The sequence below is a fragment of the Hemitrygon akajei genome, chromosome 22 (assembly GCF_048418815.1).
Source record: "Hemitrygon akajei chromosome 22, sHemAka1.3, whole genome shotgun sequence".
Classification (NCBI taxonomy): domain Eukaryota; kingdom Metazoa; phylum Chordata; class Chondrichthyes; order Myliobatiformes; family Dasyatidae; genus Hemitrygon; species Hemitrygon akajei.
Window position 1 is genome coordinate 60,268,921 of NC_133145.1, and position 24,973 is coordinate 60,293,893.

General features: G+C 37.6%; 1 protein-coding gene across 1 annotated transcript in view; it reads right to left on the bottom strand.

Moving 5' to 3' along the window:
- LOC140714804 (protein kinase C alpha type) overlaps positions 1–24,973 on the bottom strand; it is a 355,866-nt gene that overhangs the window by 29,128 nt on the left and 301,765 nt on the right. The window contains exons 11-13 of the mRNA XM_073026399.1: positions 7,781–7,872; positions 6,449–6,511; positions 3,129–3,267 (exon numbers count right to left, since the gene is read on the bottom strand). Of these exons, the coding sequence (XP_072882500.1) occupies positions 3,129–3,267; positions 6,449–6,511; positions 7,781–7,872 (294 nt within the window). The remainder of the gene's footprint in view (positions 1–3,128; positions 3,268–6,448; positions 6,512–7,780; positions 7,873–24,973) is intronic.

Here is a 24,973-nt window from a genome sequence, read left to right on the forward strand (position 1 = left end):
GCAAAGAAATTCGATTACATTTCCCGTGGAAGTCCATGAGTAATCAATGTATCATAAATAATCTTTCACACTATTTTTAACACAGCATAATATGAACTGTGGCAAATTTAGAAACATTCATTGAAAGATGATTTGAATTGAGGATAAAAGTAGGGAATATCTCCACTGGTTGGATCTGCGTCATATAGTTCATAAAGTATTAAATCCCAGTTAGATTATACCATTTTCTAATTTTTAAATTGATTAATTGTTCCTATCACAGGATGATTAATCAAAGTTCTGGCAATTTTGAGTTCTTGACTTATAACACCCATAAGGGAGACACAAGTGATTCTCTTAGCTATCAGGAGTTTCACACTGAACCCTAGTAGTTCTTTATAATGTTTTATTCCAAACAAAACACAAAAATGCAAACTTTTTAATAGAACTTTTATTAATAGAATTACTTTTATTAATAGAATTTTACAAATGCTATAGGTTGCTAACTGATCACGTGGTAATTAACACCTATAATTTAGGAAACATTAGTAAATCCTGCTGCTGAAACCACTTTCAGGGGTTCTAGAGGTAATGGTGTCGGGGATCATGTTCAGATCTTATTACAACAATTACAATGAGGATGTCAGCTGACATGAGGTAAATTTAAATTTATTGTGGTGATCTTCAAGTTCCATACTGTTTTTGAAACGAGTTGTCATTCAGGTACAGCAAATAATCATGAAGGCTAATGAATGATGCAATTTATTTCAAAGGATATACAGTACAGTATGAAAGTGAGGGAGGTTTGCTGCAACTTTATAGGAGACATTGCTTCAAAAAAGTAATCTTTTTTTTTTAGAAGGACAGGAGAAGTCATAAATGTTTGGAATTCTCAATTCAGAGAGCTGCTGTGGAGACTGAGGCAAGGCAAGGATAGTTTTTAATGTGCAGTCTGCTAAACTGAGAAACGCCCCTGGGAGCATAGCTCCTCTTTACACAGTATGGGACCGGAGCCATTTGGTATACTGAGAAAAAATAAGCATGGAAACAAGAGTTCAAGGGTGAAATTTGCTGGACAGCTATTATTGGCCTATAAGGGTGATTCTATTGGCTATTAATACCTGTAGTATTGTATATGATTGGTGATTGTTTATGCAAATAAGGAATCTGAACATTCTCAAGGTTGCCAATTGGTCAAATACTATATCCAATTTGTCGATTTATGTATAAAAATGGCATTTATTTCTTCAAACATTACTACAGTTTTTGGGAGATGCGGTTCATTTCTCAACAGGCCTTCATTTCAATAAGTTAGTAAAAGGATGTGTGTTTGCATTTCTGATGGGACTTGTAATTCATCAGGGAGAGGAATGCTGAATGCACACACGATGTGACTGCACATCTGCTTTGTTGCAGTGACTCAGGGTCATCTTAGGATACATATCTTTGCTTAAATGTTGCCAATTGTAGTTAAAAGTGTAGCTGAGGCCAGTTTAAGGAGGAACATCGAGGCTATCACATACTGAAACGCTTAAGGTAGTTTCATAAATTTTCAATGGATGCTGCCTGACCTGCTGAGTTCATCCAGCTTGTTTATACGTGTTCATAAAATTATAGTTTTAAAAAAAAGTAATATATTAGCTTGGGTTATCCCATATCTTAAGGCAAGTAAATCAGCTGGTAAATGAAGCTGTATGGAGAAATGTTGAATTAATTGATCTATTAGTGCTCTTGGGATTAGAAGAAAGGAAAAGTGCATCTTGGCATCCCATCTCATTCCTGAATGCTATTCAGTGCTAAACAAGACAAGCACTGTTTCCTTGGTAAGCAAGATTTGGTCTGAAAGTCAACTAGCCTGTTACATTTACTGTCCATATTCGCTTGGGTGAAATTTGTAGACGAGTTCAAATACATCCTATATAAATTAGCACCTTCATGAGTGAGTAGAAAAATAAAGAATGGTATTTGGAAGAAGTGGAATGTTCATTACATGTCTTAAAACTGTTTACTAGGATTTTTATGATATGAATTGATAATTGTAAACATGAACCACTGATAGTAATTAATGTTTCTTTAGATTAAGTTGCTCAAAGCACCATATAAAATATAGCAAAAATAAACTGAGATGCAATTTTTTACTAATATCTACATTGAGGGAAGATGGCCCTTCATCTGTATCATTGTGTTACTTTTCAAACTAATACATGCATACATACAAAATGTTAGGAATTGTTGAAAGGGTAGCCACATCGATAATGCCTTCATTTTGAACACAGAACAGTATAGCACAGGAACAGACCCTTCGGTCTATGATGTCTACACCAAATATGAGGCCAGATTAAAGTAAATCTCTTCTGTCTGCACACAATCCATATCCTTTCATTTCCTGCATGGTTTGTCTAAAGGCCTCTTAAATGCCAATACTGTATCTGTCTTAACTACTATCCCTGGGCAATCTGTTCCAGGTTCCTATCACTGTTGGTGTAAAAAGAATCTTGCCCACACATCACCTTTAAACTTTCCCCTCTCACATTAAATACATGTCCTCCAGTATTTGACATTTCTAACCTGGGAAAAATATTGACTGTAAATCCTATCTATGCCTCTCATAATTTTATAAACTTTTACCAGGTCTCTCTCAGCCTCTGATGACCCAGAGGAAACCATTATTTATCTAATAATTCCTACTAACTCAGAGTCTCTAATTCAGGCAGCATCCTGGTAATCCTCTTCTGTGACCTCCACATTCACTGACTATTGGGAGGCCTGTAGAATAACCCCATCAAAGGACTGCCCCTCTCTTATTCCTTTGCCTACTCGTATAGCGTCATTAGTTAATCCCTCCAGGACATTCTTCCTGAGTACTGCCATAATGTTCTCAGCAGTGCAATTAACCCTCCCCTTTCACTCCAAAGTTATTACTTTGCTCAGAGTTGCCAGTCCTGCCCTGCCATCAACCACATTTCTGAGATTATAAATGTATCATAGCCCTACATTTGATCCATGCTCTCAATGCATCTAACCTACTTGTGAGACTCCTTGCATTAAAGTTACAGTTAAACCACTGGATCTTTCATGCTCCCTCTCTTGTTTGATGATACTTAATATTCCCATCTGTTAATGAGCTGTTACCTGGTACCTGGCCTCACCTCTGGTGCTATGTAGTCTGGGGTCCCACAGAAAGTTCGAGTTGTTACACTGTCAAATATGTTTTCTTTGCACATGCCAAAATCAGCAATTTTGATGTGTCCCTCTGCATCCAGCATCACATTATCCAGTTTCAAGTCCCTGCAAAGAATTTAGTTGCACATTAAGTAAGAAAATATTCACTTTAGATATCATTTTGAAAGTAGATTACACGTATTACTGAATTGAATTGTCCCTTATGAAACAAGGAACAGCAGTTGAAGTGTATATATAAGAAACTGCAGATGCTGGAAAACTGAAATAAAAGACTGAACTAATACTGGAAACACATCAGATAACATCTGTTACTGATAGTTGTTAGTGGAGTAGAATGCTTATCAATGTTTTCTCATTCGAAGAGATACAGACATTATTTTAAAAATACAAAAAGACTTTTTAATGGGGAAATACAGATTTAAGATATTAAATACATTTAAGCTTGCTGAATATAAAATACACTTAAATTTTCGAACAGTCATTTGTTCCCTGACCTCCTGATTCCAGATGGTTCCAGATCTAATCTGGGCTGGGCTCAGTGGGCCTTAGATATGGAGATGTATAAAGCATGGTGCTCAACATTTTGGACAATCAATCAGTATAGGACTTGTCAATGACTTGCCATTTAACGTACTGTGACTATAAGTGCATAGCTTGCTAAAAGTGGCTGCACAAATAGACAGGGTGGTGAAGAAGGCACTTACACACTGGCCTTCAGTCAGTGCATTCAGTTTAGAAGTAGGGTCTTTAAGTTGCAGTTATGCAAACTGTTGGTGAGGCCACACTTGGAAGTATTGTGTACAGTTATGATCACCCTGTTACAGGAAGGAAACTGTCAAGCTGAAGATGATTCAGAAGAGCTTTATGAGGATACAGTCAGGAATAGAGGGCCTGAGTTATACAGCGAAGTTGACTTGGGTAATCTTTATTCCCGGAAATGCAGGGGAATGAGAGGTGACCTCACGGAAGTTTATAAATTCATGAGGAATAGGGATAAAGTGGATGGTCATAGTCTTTCCCCCCCAGGAGTCTGAAACTTGAGGGCACAGGTACAAGAGACAATAGTTTTAAAAGATATCTGAAAGGTAATGTCTTTATTCAGAGGTTAATGAGCTGCTAGAGGAAATGGTTGAGAAAAGTCTGACTGCAGCAGTTAAGAGGCACTCAGATAGATTTGGAGGTTGATAGGCGGAATGTGGGCAGCTGGGACTAGAATGGAGGATGCTATGCACGGCATCAATCAGTTGAGCTGAAGGCTTGCTTCCTTGCTATATTACTCTGTGATTCCAGCACAGCAAGGGTGTCAGTGAACTGAATTACAGTGGAATGTTGCAGTTTAGACGTTGTTCTGCTTGGCTAAGTGCTTACAACAGGTAAAAGGGAATATCTGGCCCATTATTTATTAAGGTTCTTTTCCACATTTTCCTCATTGTTTCCTGTTCTTTTTGAATGGAAGTCTCAGGGTGGGAGCCACTGTAATAGACTCTACTTTATCGGACAGCAGATCCCATTAACATCTGTTTCAGTCACCGGTGGGAGTTACCATGCAATTAAAAAGCCGTAAAATATTACTATGAATCTTTTACTCTTTATCCTGCACTGATCACAGATATCCAGGAAAAATTCTGAGTGAAGAATATACTGTTCCTCTTAACACAAATGCCATGCTTTTATACAGACATCTGATATTTTTATTGCAATCATTTCACTAAAAAATCAATCCACAGATGACAACAGATAGGCACTGATGACCCTAATTTTAAAAGGAACGAATTGTATTATTTGATGCCCTATTTATTTGTATGCATGTTGGAATAATGAAGACATATAAACATTATGAAAACAAATTGCTGGAAATATTCAGCAGGTCAAGTAGCATATGTGAAGAGAGAAACTGCTAATGATGAAGTCCATGATCTTCCATTAGAACTGTGTGTTTAGAAAATGAACATGATTTTAATTGTGAGGTTTGGATGCAGAGTGGAGAATGGGAATGACTATGGTATGAGAGTAGAGACCGAACAACATAATAGGTAACGGAGGCTGATCTATCTGGAAGGGAAGGAAATGTACAAATGAGCACAAAGGGGAAAGAAAACCTCCTGCCAGAATTGAGATACAAAACACTGCGGTGGCTTAAAAATCTAAAATGAAATTATATTTTGCAAATAGCCAGCAGGCCCTGTCAAGAGAGGGAATAAAACTGAATTCATGTTATAAAATGATGACTTTTCATTGGCATTGTGGAATAGAAAAGTTATCTGAAATTGTTAAATTTAGTATCAGGTTTGGTGGGGCTGTATTTTGTCTTCCATTTTGTTTGCCTGTATTGGAATAAGGACAGAGATATCAGAGTGGGAATGGGGTGGAGAACTAAAGAGACAAGCAATATGACATTCAGGATCAAACCAGCAGACTGAATGGAAATGATCTTTCAAAAGGAAACTACATTGTGAGCATCAAATGTCAACGTGGAACAGATGCTGTCAAGTGCCTTGTCAACTATGGTAAAAGGGATAGCATAGTTAACAAAATAGGAAGGCATCTTGGAAAATTCATGTGGAGAGAGTTATTATCTGAACAGGTACAGTGGAGCTGGAAAACATGAGAATGAAATGGAGCTCCTACAGTATTAGTTACAATTTAGTACCTCATTTGGTCTCCTCTATATAGGGAGAAATTGATCTGTAAAGGAGAACTTGAGGTTCTAGTTACCTGTCATTTTAATTCTCCATTTCGCTCTCACTTTGGCCTCTTGCACTAAAAAGCAGTAATTCACTTTCTGACTAGGCACATTGCAACCTAAGTTCTCAACACTGAAGTCAACAACTTCAGAAAACCAGGCTTTCTAGTTTTTGTCAGAACCTGATGGATGGTGACTGACATCAACTCAAGTTTTCTCTTTCCACAGATGCTGTTTGACCTGGGCAATTCCAGAACTCTTTTATTTCAGATTTACAACTTTTCTGTAATACAGTTCCTGACTTATTCTCTTTCTCCCTGTTGCCTTCGTTCATTGTTTTCTGGTAATAATCCTTTAAGAAAAATCAGTTATGATTAACAAGTCTTCACCATTCTCTCTTGCTCATTATCTTTGTTCTTTCTACCCTCTTTCGTGCTATTTAAAACGCATTTGATTTCTTAATGCAAATGAAAAGGCAGTGGCCTGAAGAGTTATTTCTCTCCTTGCAGATGCTACCTAGTCAATTGCTCTTTCGATCTTAGATTTATAGCATCTGCAGTTTTCTTATCATCATCATCTTCTATTCAGCATTAAGTCTCTTACCTGTAAATTATTCCTTTCTGATGCAAGAAGAATAGCCCGACTGCAATCTCTGCTGCATAAAAACTAAAATGACAGAGAGCAATATTAAAGTAAACTGCAATGGACACATGATCAAAACAGTAAATTTCAAATCTCTCAACTGACGTGATATGGTTATACCTTGCAGATTGTTTTTAGATTTAAGTTATCAGTTCCGTCTGTTTTTTTTAAAACCATAATGGTATACTCATATAACTTTCTAAATTCCAGGGAATACAGCCATAGTTATTTTTCATATCGTTCTTGGTAATTTAACCCTTGAAATTCAAGGTGCATTTCTACAACTTGTATTACCTCTGTATGATTTAACTAATGACTTGCATGACTGTTAAATTTGTAGTATTGTCTGCCAGATATGAAGGTCAGCATTTCATTAGACGTGGTTAATATTTGGTTCCCTCTAATTTTAATAATTTATAGTTCCCTCTAATTTTTAATAGTTTAAGAAAATTAGAGGGAACCCAATACCTGAACTCCAGGTCCCTAAACCTTCTGTTTCCTATTTTAAATAAATTAACAATTACCTGGACCTATCTAGTATTGGACCTCCTAATTACTAACATTTAAATCCATTTGCCAACACTGAGATGTTTCATAATTTAGCTTAATATATTTATTCTTTGTAATTTAACACCACTATCTACACTAATTAAAATGTCTCCCATTACCTCATCAGAATTTTAAATAATTAGGTTTTTTAATACATCATCTAAATCATTAGTATAGTGATGAGATAAATTCTACAAATAAACACTTCTTGGGCTTTCAGCTAGGTAAACATATTGATTTTAACCGATGTTTTGATGACAAATTATGCCATCTCCATCAGGGATGATGCCTGGGCATGCCTAGTCCAGTGGTATATATTGTCCATCAGCTCCTGTTTGGTTAGTCCTCAATCAGCTTTCTGCTGCCCCACCTTGCTTACAATCAAATTTCAGTTCTTACTTAGAGCAAGGTCTTCATGTATCTGTTTGGGTTAGCTGGAGAAATTGGCGGTAGCAGAACACTGCATTTGCAATGGCCATAGGATTGACTTTGACAGCACAAAACTACAGTGCTGTGCCAGTGGGATCTGAGACAGCCTGGTAAAGGAAGCTTTTGAAATAAAACTGGAGAAAAAGAATTTTAACAAAGACGAAGGTCTCGCGCAGTGGTCCTGAAAAGAGCTTATGCGTCATATACACCAGGAAAGCACTAGATCCAGTTAAATTCTAACTCAAAATTTTTCTGGGTTGCCATTAATTTCATTTGCTCATCCTTACTCTCTGGTTAAAAGGGATCAACACTTACACTGCTTGGGGTTCCTTAAATTTCCCAACTTGCTGAATGTGGTACATGAGATCACCACCATTCACATATTCCATGACAAAATAAAGACGATCCTGAAACAAAAGGAGACAGCTATGAGAGGAGGAGGAATTGTTTTTATTAAGACTGTAAGATATAGGAGCAGAATTAGGCCATTTGGCCCATCAAATTTGCTCCACCATTTCACCGTGGCTAATCCATTTTTCCTTTCAGCCCCAGTCTCCTTCCTTCTCCCCGTATCTCTTCATGCCCTGACCAATCAAGAATCTATCAATCTCTGTCTTATATACACATAAAGACTTGGGATCCACATTTAAAAGCTTTTCAGTGTTTGCAATAATAAACTTTTGGAGGGTTGTTTCTATTAGAGGAATATGATCTATTTTAATGATTGTTTCTTTGGAATTATCCTCTTGACCCCCAAAACAGGAAAAAAGATCTTTAGAGATTAAAAAAAACATAGCTGAAAGTGAAGCACTACTTAAAATTTACAAAGGAAGAGTAAACTGAATCTGGTCAAAAAAAATTATTGACATCAGAGCAAACACCCCAGGTCTGTGTAACAGTAGATAATAGTGAAATGATGGATAATGGTGAGGAAACATAGATAATAAATGAATAAGTAACTGAACATAACCAATCTTGTGCCAAATTGAGTAGCTATGATGACAGAGTGCAAATATAAACCTCAGAATTCAGAGGCAGTCGATCTAATGAATTAATGAAAGTATATTTATCGATAGCAAACATTATCTTGGAGTTGAACAGTTTCAAGGATTGAAAATAGAATAATTTGTGATTGAAAAGAACATTAGTAGGCATTGATAGTACTTTTAGAAGAGTGTTTGATGACTCTGGGCCTGTATTCACTAGAATGCAGAAGAATGAGGGGTGAGCTAATTGAAACCTATCGAATGGTGAAAGGCCTTGATAGAGTGGATGTGGAGAGGATGTTTCCTGTGATGGAAGAGTCTAGGACCAAAAGACACAACTTCAGAATAGACAAGTGTCATTTTAGAACAGAGACGAGGAATTTCTTTAGCCAGAATGTTGAATCTGTGGAACACACACAATATGCCGGAGGAACTCAGCAGGCCAGGCAGCATCCATGGAAAAAGAGTATAGTTGACATTTTGTACCGAGACCCTTCATCAGGACTGAAGGAAAAAAGATGACCAGTCAGAGTTACAAAGTTGGGGGGGAGTGGAAGGAGAAACACAAAGTGATAGGTGAAACTGGGTGGGGGTAGGGTAAAATAAAGAGCTGGAAATTGATTGGTGAAAGAAATATAGGGATGGAGAAGTGGGAATCTGAAAGGAGAGGACAGAAGGCCATGATAGAAAGAAAAGGAGGAGGAGCACCAGAGGGAGGTGATGTTCAAGTAAGGAGATAAGGTGAGGGGGGAAAAGGAAATGGTGAAGGGGGGGCATTACCGGAAGTTCAAGAAATCATTGTTTATGGCATCAGGTTGGAAGCTACCTAGACAGAATATAAGGCTTCTCCAACCTGAGTGTGGCCTCATTGTGACAGTAGAGAAGGCCATGGACTGACATGGAAATGGGAAGTCGAATTAAAATGGGTAAGCACTGGGATATCCTGCTTTTTCTGGTGGATAGAGCATAGGAGCTTGGCAAAGTGGTCTCCCAATCTACGTCGGGTCTCACCAATGTACAGAAAGCCATACTGATATACACCGGATATAGTAGATGACTCCAACAGGCCTGGAAGGGCTGTTTGAGGCCGTGAATGTTAGTGAGGGAGGTGGTGTAGGGGCAGTTGAAGCACTTGTTCTGCTTGAGAAGTTAAGTGCCAGAAGGGAGATTAGCAGGGAGGGATGAATGGACAAGTCGCAGAGGGAGTGATCCTGGCAGAAAGCAGAAAACAGGGGAAGGAGAGATGTGCTTGGTGGTGGGATCCCATTGGAGATGGTGTAAGTTACAGAGAATTATGTGCTGGATGCAGAGGCTGGTAGGGTGGTAGGTGAGGACAAGAGGAACCCTATCCCTGGTGGGGTGGCAGGAGGATGGGGTGAGGGCAGAAGTGTGTGAAATGGAAATGATGTGGTTGAGGGCAGCATTGATGGAGAAAGGGAAGCCCCTTTTTATGAAAAAGGAGGACTCCTCCTTTGTTCTGGAATGAAAACCCTCATCCTGAGGGCAGATGCAGCAGAGATGGAAAAATTGAGAGAAGGGGGATGGCAATGAGAGTCAGAGACATCAGTAGATACGCTGTCTCGAGAGACAGAGGGATTGAGAAGGGGAAGGGAGGAGGTAAATGGACCAAGTAAATTCGAGGGCAGGGCAGAAGTTGGAGGCAAATTTGATGAGCTCGACAAGTTCCGCTTGGCCTAGGAAGCAGCACCAATGTAGTTGTTGATGCAGCGCCGCAAAAGTTGGGGACTGACATCAATGTAGGCTTGGAATACAGGCAGTCCCCTACTTATGAACGGAGAGAGGAGAACGCCGTCCACCATTTTAAGTTGTTGCCGTTAACACTGTGTTGAGTGTGTAACTTTGTATTTGGCTTAAATAGTTCTTAGCAAGATTCACCCTGACTCACCTCTTTTTCCAGTCAGCACCGCCCCCACTTGTCCCATTTAACCTGTCTCAGTGCAGGTGGACTTTAGGACCCGAAGCAGTACAAGACCTGCTGCCCGCGGCTGCTGCTGTTTTTTTTATTAAGTGCGATCGTGAACAATAGCCAGATCAGAAATGCTGATCGAGTCAACTAGTTCCTAAAGAGAACTCTGATAGGCCAATCAGACAGTTCACTGCTGCTCAGCGATAGAATATAAAATCCGCAGTTTTCCGTTCCGTTGATGGAAAACGATCGTGATTGAAAACAAAGTGGAAATAATAAAGCAATTGGAAAGAGGTGAAACACCATTGGTCATTGGAAAAGCTTTAGGCTACAGTCAGTCAACGATCGGAACAACTTTAAAGGATACAGGTAAAAGATAAAGTGAGAATAATGGAGCATGTGAAAGGCCCTGCCCCGATTAAAGCCACAATTATTACTAAGCAACGCAGTGGTTTAATTATTGAAATACATACGTTTCTTTAATGTTTTATATGCATAGAAAGGTAGAATATATACTAAGACAAACGTTTGACTGACGGTAAATAATACCAGATGTACCTGTTCTGACTTGCGTACAAATCTGTCTTAAAGACAGACTCAGGAATGGAACTCGTTCGTAACCCAGGGACTGCCTGTATAGACTGTTCCACGTAAATGACAAAAAGGCAGGCATAGCTGGACCCATGTGTGTACCAATGGCTACATTGAAGGAAATGGGAGGAGCTGAAGGAGAAATTATTGACAGTGTGTCTGTGGAATTTGTTGCCGCAGGCGGCTGTGGAGGCCAAGTCATTGAGTATATTTAAGGCAGAGGTTGATAGATTTTTGATTGGTCAGGGCATGAAGGGATATGTGGAGAAGGCAGGAGTCTGGGGCTGAGAGGAAAAATGGATCACCCATGATGGAACAGCAGAACAGATGATGGGCCAAATGGCCCAATTCCACTCCTATATCTTATTGCCTTGTAACACGCATATGGGCTCTAGCTTGATTACACAATATGAATCCTCCAGCCTGAACAGTGTCACTTGCTAGTATTCTATCATGTGCAATAACCGCAATTTTAGGGAGAGGTTATGGCATCTGGTGGCATGAAGTCAGCGCAGGCCATGGGAAAAGTTGATGTGCTCCCTCGTTTGACTTCTGTTGTGCAGATACAAATTGATTTAAATTCCCATTGGTGGAGTAAAAAACAATCTTGGTCCTTTACATCTGGGTTAGGGCTGCCAATGTGTTGGCATTGGTTCTATTGGAACAGTGATAGAGGTCTTCACAAAAAATGTTGTTACGTTAAGATCATTGATCTTTGCATTAAACAAGAAACATCCATGTATCTTGATGAAGGAGGTACATCAACGGAGCTCTTTCCAATGGCATTTGTCTTAAGTTCAGCTTTATTCTTGGCATGTCTTCCATCTTGTTAAAAATTGGTTTTAACGAAGTACCAGAAGTGCAACTGGTGAAGAGGGCAATGAGTTCAACTAAAGTCTCAGGATGTGATGTTCGTAAGTGTCAGGAACTAGGCAATGTTGTTGACTTTCACTGTTCTGAAATATGTACACCCTGTTTAGTTGCATATTCAGCATCTTTGGTGATGGTCCATCCATATTCTGTGATGCAGCATAATAAAGCCATGGTTCTTTGAACCATGTAGATCAATGTTCAAAGTAAATTTATGATCACAGTATGTATATATTACCATATGCTACCCTGACATTCATTTTCTTGCAGGCATTTACAGGAAAAAGGAAATGTAATAGAATTTTACAAAAAAACTTCGTTTACGGATAAAGACCGACAACCATCCACTGTGCCAAAGAAGACAAATTGTGCAAATAAGAATAATACTGAGAACATGAGTTGTGAAGAACGCTTGGAAGTGAGTCCGTAGGTGGCAAAGTCACAGCACAGTGGTGGTAATTGAAGTTATTCACACTGGTTCAGCAGCCTGTGGGTTGTAGATTAGTAAGCATTCCTGAACCTGGTGGCATGGGACCCAAGTCTCTGTACCTCCTGCCCGACGGGAGTAGTGATGGTGGGGGTCTGTGATGGATGCTGCTTTCTTGTGGCAGGGCTCCTTGAAAATGCAGTCGATGCTGGGCAGGGTTTATTTAACTCTCTAACTGCACTGTGCATATATCACCAATTAATGCCATATATTTACATACTTTTCACGATTCTCATTTTGGAAGGAGGAATTCAGACAGTCAAGTCATCTACAGGACCTAAACTATTTACAGGTTTACCAAGTTATGCTGATTATCACAGGGAATTTGCATTGTTGATGCTGCATCTACTTTTGACTTGATTAAGTAAGCCTCATGTCATTTCTTCTATCATCTCCATTACATCAACTTCTGGATTACACTCAATCATTTAACAATTTTCTCATGTATATCTCTTACAGTAGTTATTTGTTGTGAAACTAGACTTTGGTGTAATAATTAGATGATCGAGGTCAGCAGGAGACGCTCATGGAGTGAGCACTGTTTCAGATTTGCTCCATAACCTTTACTTTTTTTAACCTATGATCACCCTTATTTAACTTATTTTTACCTACACCAAAAGATGCTTGCTACTTTTTTGGACTTATCTTTAAGAGTTTATTGTGAATTTTTGAAGAAATGAATACAGAAATGGCTCTTAGATCTAAAGGGTGAGAACCTGGGAAGAAGAAGACTGATCCTAAGCGCACTGAATTGACTTATGAAATGTTATTGGAGGTTTTAAATCAAAAATTTGAAGAACAATGACAAATTTTTAAACAAGATATAAAGGCTTTTCAAGATGATATGGATAAGACGGATTCAGTAGTTAACCAGCAGCAAGTTCTAATCGTAACTCTGCAAGAGGATGCTCGGAAGCGAGACTTGATAATTGAAAAACTGGAGCAGAACTTACTTTCGACGATTAAACAGGTGGAAACACTTAAAGCCAAGAGTGTCGACTTTGAGAATCGGTCCAGAAGACAGAACCTACGCATACTTGGTTTTCCGGAAGGTATTGAACAAGGGGACCCCTCGAAGTACTTTGCTCAACTTTTAAAGGATGCGTTCCCTTCTGTATTCCCAGACAGTCCTCCGTTACTCGATCGCGCTCACAGAATTATGCGTCGATCACCAAGTGCTTCAGCTAAACCACCGGTTGTAATTGTCCGATTTCACTATGTGCATGTTAAAGAGCAACTTATTCATGTGGCTCGGCGTGTAGGGATGGTCAAATTTCAAGATCACAATTTTTGATTAGTGGAGGATTTTAGTCCAGAAGTAATGAAGGCAAGGCTTTTTAAACCTCTGATGTCCAAATGTTATGAGAAAAATCTAAAACCTGCACTCTTATACCCTGCGAAGCTCAGAATCTCGCCTCCGAATGCACCACGGCGTGTTTTTTTTCTACATCTGAAGCGAGAAACTTTCTGAATGAGAACTTCCCTACTGCTACGGAATTCTCATTTCTAATAAATGAGTGATTTTGATCGTGCAAGATGGTTTTTATTTCCAAAACCAGACTTTGTTTCTGGCTATTGGTGTAGGTTTACTCTATATTTTATACTCTAGTTAAAGTTTTTTTTTCGACATACTAATCTTTTTATTTTAATTACTTCAACCACTGTACTTTATCTTTGGTCATTATTATTAATCCTTCGAAGGTGAATTTTTTTTTACTAAGATGGCGGTTTCTTTAAAATATTTTTGGCTTTTTTTTATTTCGCCATTTTTTTCTCTCGTCTTCTTCCTATAATGCATTTCTTATCACAGTTTAAATTTTTTTTTGGTTTGTTTGGGTTTTAACCCGATTTATAAGTTACTAGTGATTATATTCTTTTTGTTTTTTTTTTACTACCAATTATATTAAGAAGTTTGGTTTTAGTTTAGTGATTATTATTTCTTCAGAGTTTGGGTGGATCTTTTTTTTATCCTTTATATACGGAGTTGTCTTCTGCTGATATGGGGGTAGATTTAGTTTCATCTTTCCTTTTTCCCAACCTATCCCTGGCTGGGGTGGTCTTTTTTTCTCTTGGGTGGGGGGTGGGAGGTCATCAGTTTTTTCATTTGGGCCGATTTTAAACTACTAAAATGTCCGCGATGTCGTCACTTCCGGGTCCGCCCCTTATTTTTGTTCCTCTTCCGGGTGCATGAGTTCATAATTTGGTTAACCCTTTATATACCAAAGGGTTGATTTCAGAAATATGGCTCAGACCATTAATTTTGTCGCTTGGAATACTAATGGCTTAAACCATCCGATTAAACGGAAAAAGATTTTCAAAGTATTCCAAAGACTTAATGCTCATATTATTTTTGTACAAGAAACTCATGTGAGGAAAGAGGACAATTATCGCTTTTTTAGGTTTTGGAGGGGTCAACAGTATCATTCGAATTCGAATGCTAAAGTAAAGGGAGTTTCAATTTTTATTGACTCCTCTATTGCATTTGTACAACATGATATCTTTTCGGATCCGAATGGTAGATTTTTGTTAATTACTGGCTTACTTTTTAACAAAAAGGTTGCTATGGTTAATGTTTATGCTCCAAATGTGGATTGTCCCGATTTTTTAAAGTCCTTATTTACTTCTCTACCTAATCTAAATGAATATAAGTTAATAATGGGTGGTGACTTTAATTGTTGTTTAAATCCTTTGATGGACAAATCTATATCTACTCAGACTTTACCTAATAAGTCGGCCACTTGTATTAACTCTTTTTTAACTGATAATGGAATTTTTGATATTTGGAGATTTCGGCATTCTAAGGACAAAGAGTTTTCATTTTTCTCACGTTTATCATTCTTACTCGAGAATTGATTATTTTTTTATTGACTCCTGTTTTATTCCATCGGTAATTGGTTGTAATTATGGTATTATCTTTTCAACTAATTCCACGGATGATATTTCTTGCGGAACACTTTGGGACACTTTTAAAGCATATATACGTGGACAGATTATCTCCTACTCTGTTGGTCTGACAAAACGCATTAAGAAGGAAACTCTTTTATTGGTTGATAAAATTAGAGATTGACAAGAAATATTCGATTACTTCTAGTAAGGAGCTTTACAAACAAAGGGTTGAACTTCAAACGGAACATAATTTATTACTTACATCTTCGATTGAAAATCAATTAATGAAAACCAGATCTGATTTTTATATACATAGTGATAAATCGGGTAAACTGTTAGCTAGTCAATTGAAGAATGCTTTGGTTAAACGTCAAATTACTAAGATCTGTCAGCAGAATGGGGATCTGACAGTTAACCATGATGAGATAAACAAATCATTTCAAGATTTTTATACCTCCCTGTATCATTCCGAATTCCCTCAGGATCGTAATACCATGTGTGATTTTCTTGGGAAATTGAATTTTCCAAAATTATCATCAGATGATCTTTCAATATTAGAAACTCCTATTATGGATGCAGAAATTAAAGGGGTTATTTCCTCTATGAATTCTGGGAAAGCACCAGGTCCAGATGGGTATACAGTAGAATTTTTAAAATGTTTTTCCGCTACTCTTTCTCCTTGGTTATGCAGGGTTTTTGAAGAAGCAATTAGATTGGGCAATCTGCCACAATCTTTTTATAGAGCTTCCATTTCTTTAATATTGAAGAAAGATAAAGACCCTACTGACTGTGCATCCTATAGACCAATATCTTTATTGAATGTAGATTCCAAGATCTTTTCCAAGTTACTGGCATCCAGGCTGGAGAAGGTTTTACCCCAAATTATTTCGGAAGATCAAACTGGTTTTATTAAAAATCGCTATTCTTTTTTCAATGTTAGGAGATTATTGAATATTGTTTATACTCCTTCACATAGCACTTCAGAATGTGTCATTTCATTAGATGCGGAGAAAGCATTTGATAGAGTTGAATTGCCATACTTATTTAATGTGCTTGAGAAGTTTAATTTTAGTCCGACATTCATTTCCTGGATTAAACTGATTTATCATACCCCAGTAGCCTCGGTGTTTACTAACAATCAAAGATCTCCCTTTTTTCGTTTATTTTGGGGTACTAGACAAGGCTGTCCTCTTAGTCCATTATTATTTGATATTGCTTTAGAACCCTTGGCAATTGCTATCAGAGAATCACCGAACACTTTTGGCATTACTCGTGGGACAGATATACGTAAGTTATCATTATATGCATATGATTTATTATTTCTGATCCTGAGAAATCCATTCCTGCAGTTTTATCATTGTTGGCTCAATTTAGTGATTTTTCCGGGTATAAATTAAATTTTAATAAGAGTGAATTGTTTCCTTTAAATAGACAGGTTCCAATTTATGGAAATTTACCTTTTAAATTAGTTAATGACTCTTTTATTTACTTAGGGATTAAAATCACAAAAAACTATAAAGACTTATTTAAGGTTAATTTTTTACCCTTAATCGATCAGATTAAATGTTTGTTTACTAAGTGGTCACCACTATCTTTATCTCTGATAGGTCGGATTAATGCTATTAAGATGGTTATTTTACCCAAGTTTTTATATATATTTCAAGCGGTACCAATTTTTATTCCGAAATCTTTTTTTGCTAATGTTGATTCAAAAATTTCCTCATATATATGGCAGAATAAAAATCCTAGGTTAGGTAAAATATATTTACAGAAGGCAAGGAAGGAAGGTGGATTGGCATTGCCTAATTTTAGATTTTATTATTGGGCAGCTAATATCCGATATTTGATATGTTGGTTAAAGGATTGGGATATATCTTTTAGCCCTCATTGGGTGAACCTGGAAATTAAATCTGTACAAGGATTTGCATTGGGTTCTATTTTAGGGACTTCTCTTCCCTTTGCTCTTTCTAAATTGCTGAAACAAATTGACAACCCGATAGTTAAACATACTTTACGTATATGGTTTCAATTTCGGAAATTTTTTGGGTTGACTCAGTTTGTTTTAAATATTCCTATTGTATCCAATTGCTTTTTTTATCCTTCTATTATAGACCAAGCTTATTCAGCTTGGAAGACTAAAGGATTACTACGATTTTCTGATTTATTTTTGGATAATTGTTTTATGTCTTTTGAGCAATTATCTAATAAATATAATTTGCCTAGATTTCATTTTTTTAGATATTTACAGATTAGGAATTTCTTAAATACTGTACTTCCTACTTTTCCAAATTTTGTGTCTTCAGGTATTTTGGAGAATTTGTTTGAACTAAATCCTTCTCAGAAAGGGCTAATATCAAAACTTTACAATATAATTATGAAGATACGTTCAGAGCCCTTCTATAAGACTAAAAATGATTGGGAAAGAGAACTTAACCTTACTATCCCTATTGAGAATTGGGATAAAATTCTTCAATTAGTTAATACATCATCTATATGTGCTAAACATTCATTAATACAGTTTAAGGTTGTGCATAGGGCTCATATGTCCAAGGATAAATTGGCTCATTTTTATTCCTATATAAATCCTATTTGTGACAGATGTCATTCTGAGATAGCGTCTTTAACTCATATGTTCTGGTCGTGTCCGCTTTTGAAAAAATATTGGAAAGACATTTTTGATATTATTTCTGCGGTATTGAACATTGATTTACAACCTCATCGTATTACTGCAATTTTTGGTTTACCAATGATGGACTCACTCCATTTATCCTCTTCCGCTTGTCGAATGATTGCATTTCTTACGTTAATGGCTCGAAGATCTATTTTGTTGAATTGGAAAGAAATTAATCCTCCTACCGTATTTCATTGGTTTTCTCAAACTATGTTATGTCTAAATTTAGAAAAAATTAGAAGTGTTGTATTTGATACTGCCATTAAATTTGAAAAGATATGGAGACCATTTATTCAATATTTTCATATGATGTAATATGACCCTGTTCCAAGCCTATTTGTTTTTCCAGTTTCGATTTTATATATGTTGAGAGGATCGGAGTTGACAACACTGATGATTTTGTATTTTTGTGAGATATTATAAACAGCCCTTTTTTCCCATTTTTCTTTTTCTCTTTTCTTTTTTGTTTTTTTTTCCTTATTAGTTATTAGATTAGTTTTTTTGCATAATTTTTTTTCTTTTTTCTGTTTTTAAAAAAATATATATTATGCTATACCTAGGTTTGCTTTGTTTATTTGTATATTGTATCATCCATGATTTGGGAATACTCATTTATACTGTAATCATTGCTTATGTATTCTTTCATGTTCAGTTGAAATGTGCATGTTTGTAATCCCATTATCTATCAATTTTATTTTGTTGATATTAATAATAATAAAAGATTGAAAAAGAAAGAAATTAGATGATCAGAATAGCTTTGATTTGCTACTAAGGCTTTTAACTTGTATACTAAGGGTTAAATATTTGCCATTTTAATTAGCATTGGTGTAATGGAGGAATAGCTTCTGTTACATTATATAAGGAATTCCTGTCTGTCTTTAGTATGAGAACACCAACAGAGAGCAGAGTTTCACGTGAGGTTCTCAGCGCAGTGGTGCTTTCAGTAACCCATTCTCTATACAAATTTACCCCTTTAGTGCTGATTCTATTAATGTCTCTTTTCTGAACACTGAGCTAGTAGTATATAATTATTTGATAGAAAATTATTTTCAGTCATCTGTGCATGAATTGAAAGAATAACATACCCAATTGGATGACTAAGGCTTCCAAAATGATTAGTCTGAGTTGGACGGCTATTTTATCCTGATCCTGTTCTTCCTGTTTCTCCTGGCGCACTATTACACATCATGGCACTGCTTGCATGCATCTTATCCTATTTCTGTTGTTTCTGACAATGCAGCATTTGGTAGGTCTTCAACCTAATCTTTGTGCAAGATCAAAATGGAAACAAGTAATTGCATAACTTTAAGATTCATCCTGTCAAGTCGTTGCCAGTGTGTAATGTATGCTCTCAATCCTCACTTTGAACACTATAATACAGACAATAGGAGAAACACAGGGAGATGTGGAGAGCTGCTGGAATGCGTGAAACTTGCTTGTCTAACTGGCACGTCTGTATGTGTCACACATTTATGTCATACATTTACACATACCACAGCAGTTACTACTTTGGATAGATTGAGATGTGGTTTTCAATTATAGAAGCATCACTTGAATTCCTTTAGAATTTTGTTCAGTGTAATGCTGGCTAAGGTGGAGGTGGCTAACCCTTGCACCTAACCCTTTGATGTCAACATATGTCATCTTGAGTGATGTCATGCTTGGTACATGGAGATCTGTTGAAGGATGATGGGGTGATTCTCCTCAATATATACGAAACACAGCATTAATGCTGAGTATTATATTTGTGCTAACTACTTAACCACTTGCTTAAATTGTGACTAACCATCTTCAGCCTGTGAGCAGAAGGACTAAGCATAGGGAGCTTTATTACCAATTACCTGTAAGTAACAATATATCTTGTCAAAGGATCACTGAATTGAACAGACTGTTTTTAATTGGATGTTTTGTGAAAGAGCTATGCCTCCTGAATTTCTGCTCTGAGACCAATTTTTGAACACTGTTCTGCAGTTCAGCCATGTGTACGTGAAGAACTGTCATTTGATCTTTGCAGACAAAAACATGGCTGTCTTTAAATAGCCAATACATAATGACTACAAAACTGATTCATTTTTTAGCTTCTCTAACTTTGTAAAATTATGACAGAAGGTTTGGGGAAAAGCAGTGCTGTCCAGATGCAGACCAGGACTTGCTATTATTTCCCTTCGTTCGATGGAAGATGGTGCAAGGTTAAAGATTAGCTGTATTTGTCATATGCACCTTGAAACATACTGTGAAGTGTGTTGTTTGCTTCAATAACCAACACAGTCTGAGGTTGTGCTGCTGGAAGCCCGCAAGTGTCGCCAACATAACATTCCAGCAAGTTACTAATTCTAATTTGTGGGAGGAGACTGGAGCACTCAGAGGAAACTGAAAACCTGCACAGTCACAGGGAGAGTGTACAAATTCTTTACAGACAGTGGTGGGAATTGAACCCTGATCTTCTGATCGCTGGTGCTGTAAAGCATTACATACACTAACCACTGCTGTGATGTGACAGCGATCTGGCTGTGACATCTGTCACCCTATTGATCGCAAGGGTTAGTGCAAGAGTGCGTTCCAAACCACCTGGAGACTGCAGTGGGGTCTGCAAGGTTACCAAAGGCGGGCTTAGGACTATGCACAACTTTCAAAGGTATATCCTATTTCCATCCAGTTTTACTATTAATAAATAGAAGTTCTGAACCCTTGCAGACCCTGATTCCAAGTCAGTATTTTGTTGATGTGTTGTAAATACAAATGGGTGTGGTATTGATGTGAATTTGTGTTGAAGCTGTTATCTCAGAGAGAGTATAAATGCCTAAGAAAAAGAACACCCCAAATCCAAGAGTAAGGGGCTATTTTGTTCTCTTATGAGGAGTCATGGGCAGCCTGTGTCTCTTGTAATTAACCTGATTCTAGTGGCATCAGAAAGAAATTTTCCAGATTTTTTAAAGCTGGCTACCATACTTCAATTATTTGTTTTTGATTCTGTGGGACACTGCATGAGCACGAAGTAGGAAGATAATGCACAATATTGCACCATCGATTGAATGTGCTATGTTGTATACATCCAAATACTTGGAGGCAAGCACTTTATAGAAGCCAGTAATCTTATATATTTCCAGATTCCCCCCTCTTTTTTCTTCAAGATTATTCATGTCACTTTTTAGAAAAAGCCAATGATTTCACAATGTCTATTTTCATTTAATACCTCCTAATATAATCTGGGCATCCCATTATGTATTGGGTTCTATCTGGCACTTTTCAGTTTGAATTAGTTACTCACAAATTAAGGCAAGTAAAATAATAACGCTGTAGTAAAATAATTGTGACATATGTAAAGGGCTGAGAAAGAACAAGAGGAACCACAGAGATGAGTAACTTGAGTCAGATGATGTATAGAAATAAAAATACAGGGTAAGAACAGAATAAGAGAAAAAGTGAAAATTGTACAATATTGCAAACACGAGGAAATCTGCAGATTTCAAGCAACACACACAAAATGCTGGTGGAACGCAGCAGGCCAGGTAGCATCTATAGGGAGAAGCACTGTTGACATTTCGGGCTGAGACCGTTCGTCCTGATGAAGAGTCTCAGCTCGAAACGTCGACGGTGCTTCTTCCTATAGATCCATTGTACAATATTGATTTATTTTCCAAAAACTGGCTATCTGCAGGAATAAGAATGAATTTTTTAAACTGACCCACTTCTGAGTCGATTGCTATTACACTTGCAATAACCCTGTTAAATATACTTGCACTACCTTTCGACGTTAACTTTTTGCAGCATTTGAAATAGAAATTCCACAAGTTGGTTGAGAGCAAAGTACCAATTACTGGGTAGCACTGCAAATGATGCAAATCAACTAGCAGGTTGGGGAGATTTACGACACATGGTGTATCTCTTAAGCCCTAGGACTAGACCATATCTTTTCTGCAATATCCTGTGATTCATCTCAATGCTGTTTTTTTGGACAACTAGGTTGCAACATCATACAGCTCTTACCTCTAATCTATTAAACATGAATGAGTTAAAAAAAACAAATTGCTTTACAATATATCCCATTGTTAATAAATGGTATGGTGAATTTTACCATCGGCCTCCTCCTATTAAGGTAGTCCCTGTGGGCTGAGGATAAATAGCTATTAATTATAAGGTGGTGAAACCACAGATTTTACCACTGTAGGCCCTTGACAGGCTATGCCACAGGGTAAATGCAAGCTGGCTTTTCCCACTGAGGTTGGGTGGGGCTACAACCAGGGGTTAAGGGTGAAAGGTGAAAACTTCACTGGGAAACTTCCTCACGCAGATGGTTGTGAGAGTGTGGAATGACCTGCCAGCACAAGTGGTGCATGTGAAGTAGATTTCAACAGTTAGAGAAGTTTGGATAGTAGGGGTATGGACGTCTATAGTCCCAGTGCAGGTTGTTGGGAGTAAGCAAATTAAGTGGTTTTGGCATAGGCTAGATGGACCGAAGGGTCTGTTTCTGTGCTATATTTCTCTGACTCTGTGGCTCACTCCTCCTGCTGTTTACTCAGGGCTTTGTTATCTTCACCTCAAACAGAAACTAGGCCAACCTGATGATTTGACTCTGTACCTATATGTGACAGCTTGCTGTATATAAACTGGAATTCACCCACAAAATGGCAACTACAGCATCACTTATTATTTGAGATACTTCCAGCCTGCACTGGCGGATGTAAAAATAGAGTTATTTCTCTCTGTTTTATTGTTCTAGCAATATATTTACCTTTACCTTTAATGTGCAAAAGCAGAAACCTACTGTTGCAGAAGCCAACAATAATAATTTTCATGCCCCACGTGAATTTTGATATACAATGTGTTATATGAAAAATAACACAATTAACATAACAGATTATATGATAACATTATAAGATATGAACCCATGGTGTAAAGTAAGCTGACACCCACCACTTACACAGGAGAATGTCATTCTATGATTATCACACAGCAAACAGGGTACCTTATTATAACCAAAAAGATGTATTGCTTCTAGCACAAGTCAGGAGACTGCCTTAAAATTAATACGTTAAGAGTTGCTATGGAGATAGTACAGCTTTCACTGGCAGCCAGGGTGGATCATTTACAAGAGCAATACCCTAAAACTGAATATTGAATTTATCCAGTGATCAACACAGCTGTATAGTAACCTTACATTTATGCAGCTCAATAATACTGCACAGGAGTACTATTAAACTCATATTAATATAGACAGCCAAAGGCCTGACCAGAAGCTAATTCTGAGGTGCACACTGAAAGAGAAGATGCAGGCAGAGGGTTTGAGATTTTGCTATAGAAAGCATGTCTGCTGATGTTGGGGACAGTGGAAATTGGGGATCCTAAGGAGTTGTAGAACCAAAAAGATAAAGGCTTCTGCTTAAATGGTTGATGAGGGCCCAGAAGAGCTGCCTGTGGTACTTGTGGATAAGGCAGGTTGTGCAGAGGGAGAATAATAATAGCCAATGGGTATCCAATAATACCATGGGGAGAACATGATTAAAGTAGCTGTAGTTCATACATTCTTAGTGTGATTTGAAGTGATTGCCCAAACCCTGACATTGAGATGGGCAGCAATTAGCCATGTTGGAAAGATGCTTACACATGAGTGTAAATGGTATCATTTTTATTAAGATTTCAATGATTAGCTTGGCACAAAAATTACTGTACTTGCTTTGGATAGTTGTTCCTTCAAAGTAAATGTTACTTTCCAAGTCTTTGTGACTGTTAGAAAATAGGGAATTGTAGTCAGAGGGTATGAAGTAAGTAATTATTAATATAAGCAAGAACTAGCTTACCACTTCCAAATGTGATGGTCATGCAGTAATAGGTCTCAAAATTATATGGTTGGCAGCACAAACAAATGCTTGTCGATGCTGGGAGCTGAAAAGATGTGATTTGGAGATTGACAAGACAGTGCTTGATCTCTCCACAAATACCTGCATAAAGGTACTGTATCTATTAAACATTGGGACAAGGCAAATGTGATTATTCCAATATGCACTGGACAAACGTAAAGACAGTGGTGCCAGGTTGATCATACTGAAACCCCATAATGCTGCGATACTGTTTCCCGGATGGTAGCAGCTGGAACAGTTTGTGGTTGGGGTGACTCGGGCCCCCAAAGATATTAGCCATTGCCACCCTGGGGGAAAAATGCTGGCTCTTCCTTCACTTCAAAGAGAAAAACCTTAGCTTCAACCTTTCCTCATAAGACATGTTATCTAATCCTGATAAATCTCCTCAGCAGCATCTCCAAAGCCTCCACAACCTTCCTATAATGAGGTGACGAGAACTGAGCATAGTGTAGTCTAACCAGAGTTTTATAGAGCTACAACATTATCTTGCAGCTCTTGAATTCAATTCCACCCCCACTTACGAAGGCCAGCACAATGTACCCACCTTATCAATTTGAATTGCAACTCTAAGGAACCTGTGGACTTGGACCCCAAGATCTCTTTGTTCCTGCGATTAACTTTGCCATCAAATTTGATTTACCAAAGTGAATCACTACACTTTTCCATTTGCCACTTCTCAACCCAGCTCTGCATCCTATCAGTGTCCCACTGTGACCAATGATAACTTACTACACTATCCACAACACACTATCAACCTTTGTGTGAACTGCATTCTCACTAACACACCCTTTTACTTCCTCATCTGTCAGTTTTAAAAAGCATGAAGAGCAGGGGCCCAGAACAGATCCCTACAGAACACCACTTGTCACAGTCTTCTAGGTAGAATATGCTCTATCTACAACCACACTGTTATTTCAGTGGGCAAGTATTACAACAGTGACTCAACTTTGACTATGTGCTCAAGTTTCCAGTACCAAATGATCAAACCTGTCTACGTTTACCACCCAGTTTGCAAGTGTCCAGTTTTCTCCATATTTTTATCTGTGGTTGATACTTCTGTACTGCTGAACATATTCACTGCAAAGCCTTATTTGGCCTTTGTCATGGAAGTACGAATGACAGAAATGCAACCATTATGTTTATCTTACAAAGCAACTTGTCATGTTGATAAAATTAACTAAATCCCAAATCCTATTTTCAATTGTAAAGATTACCTCACAGTATTTATTTTT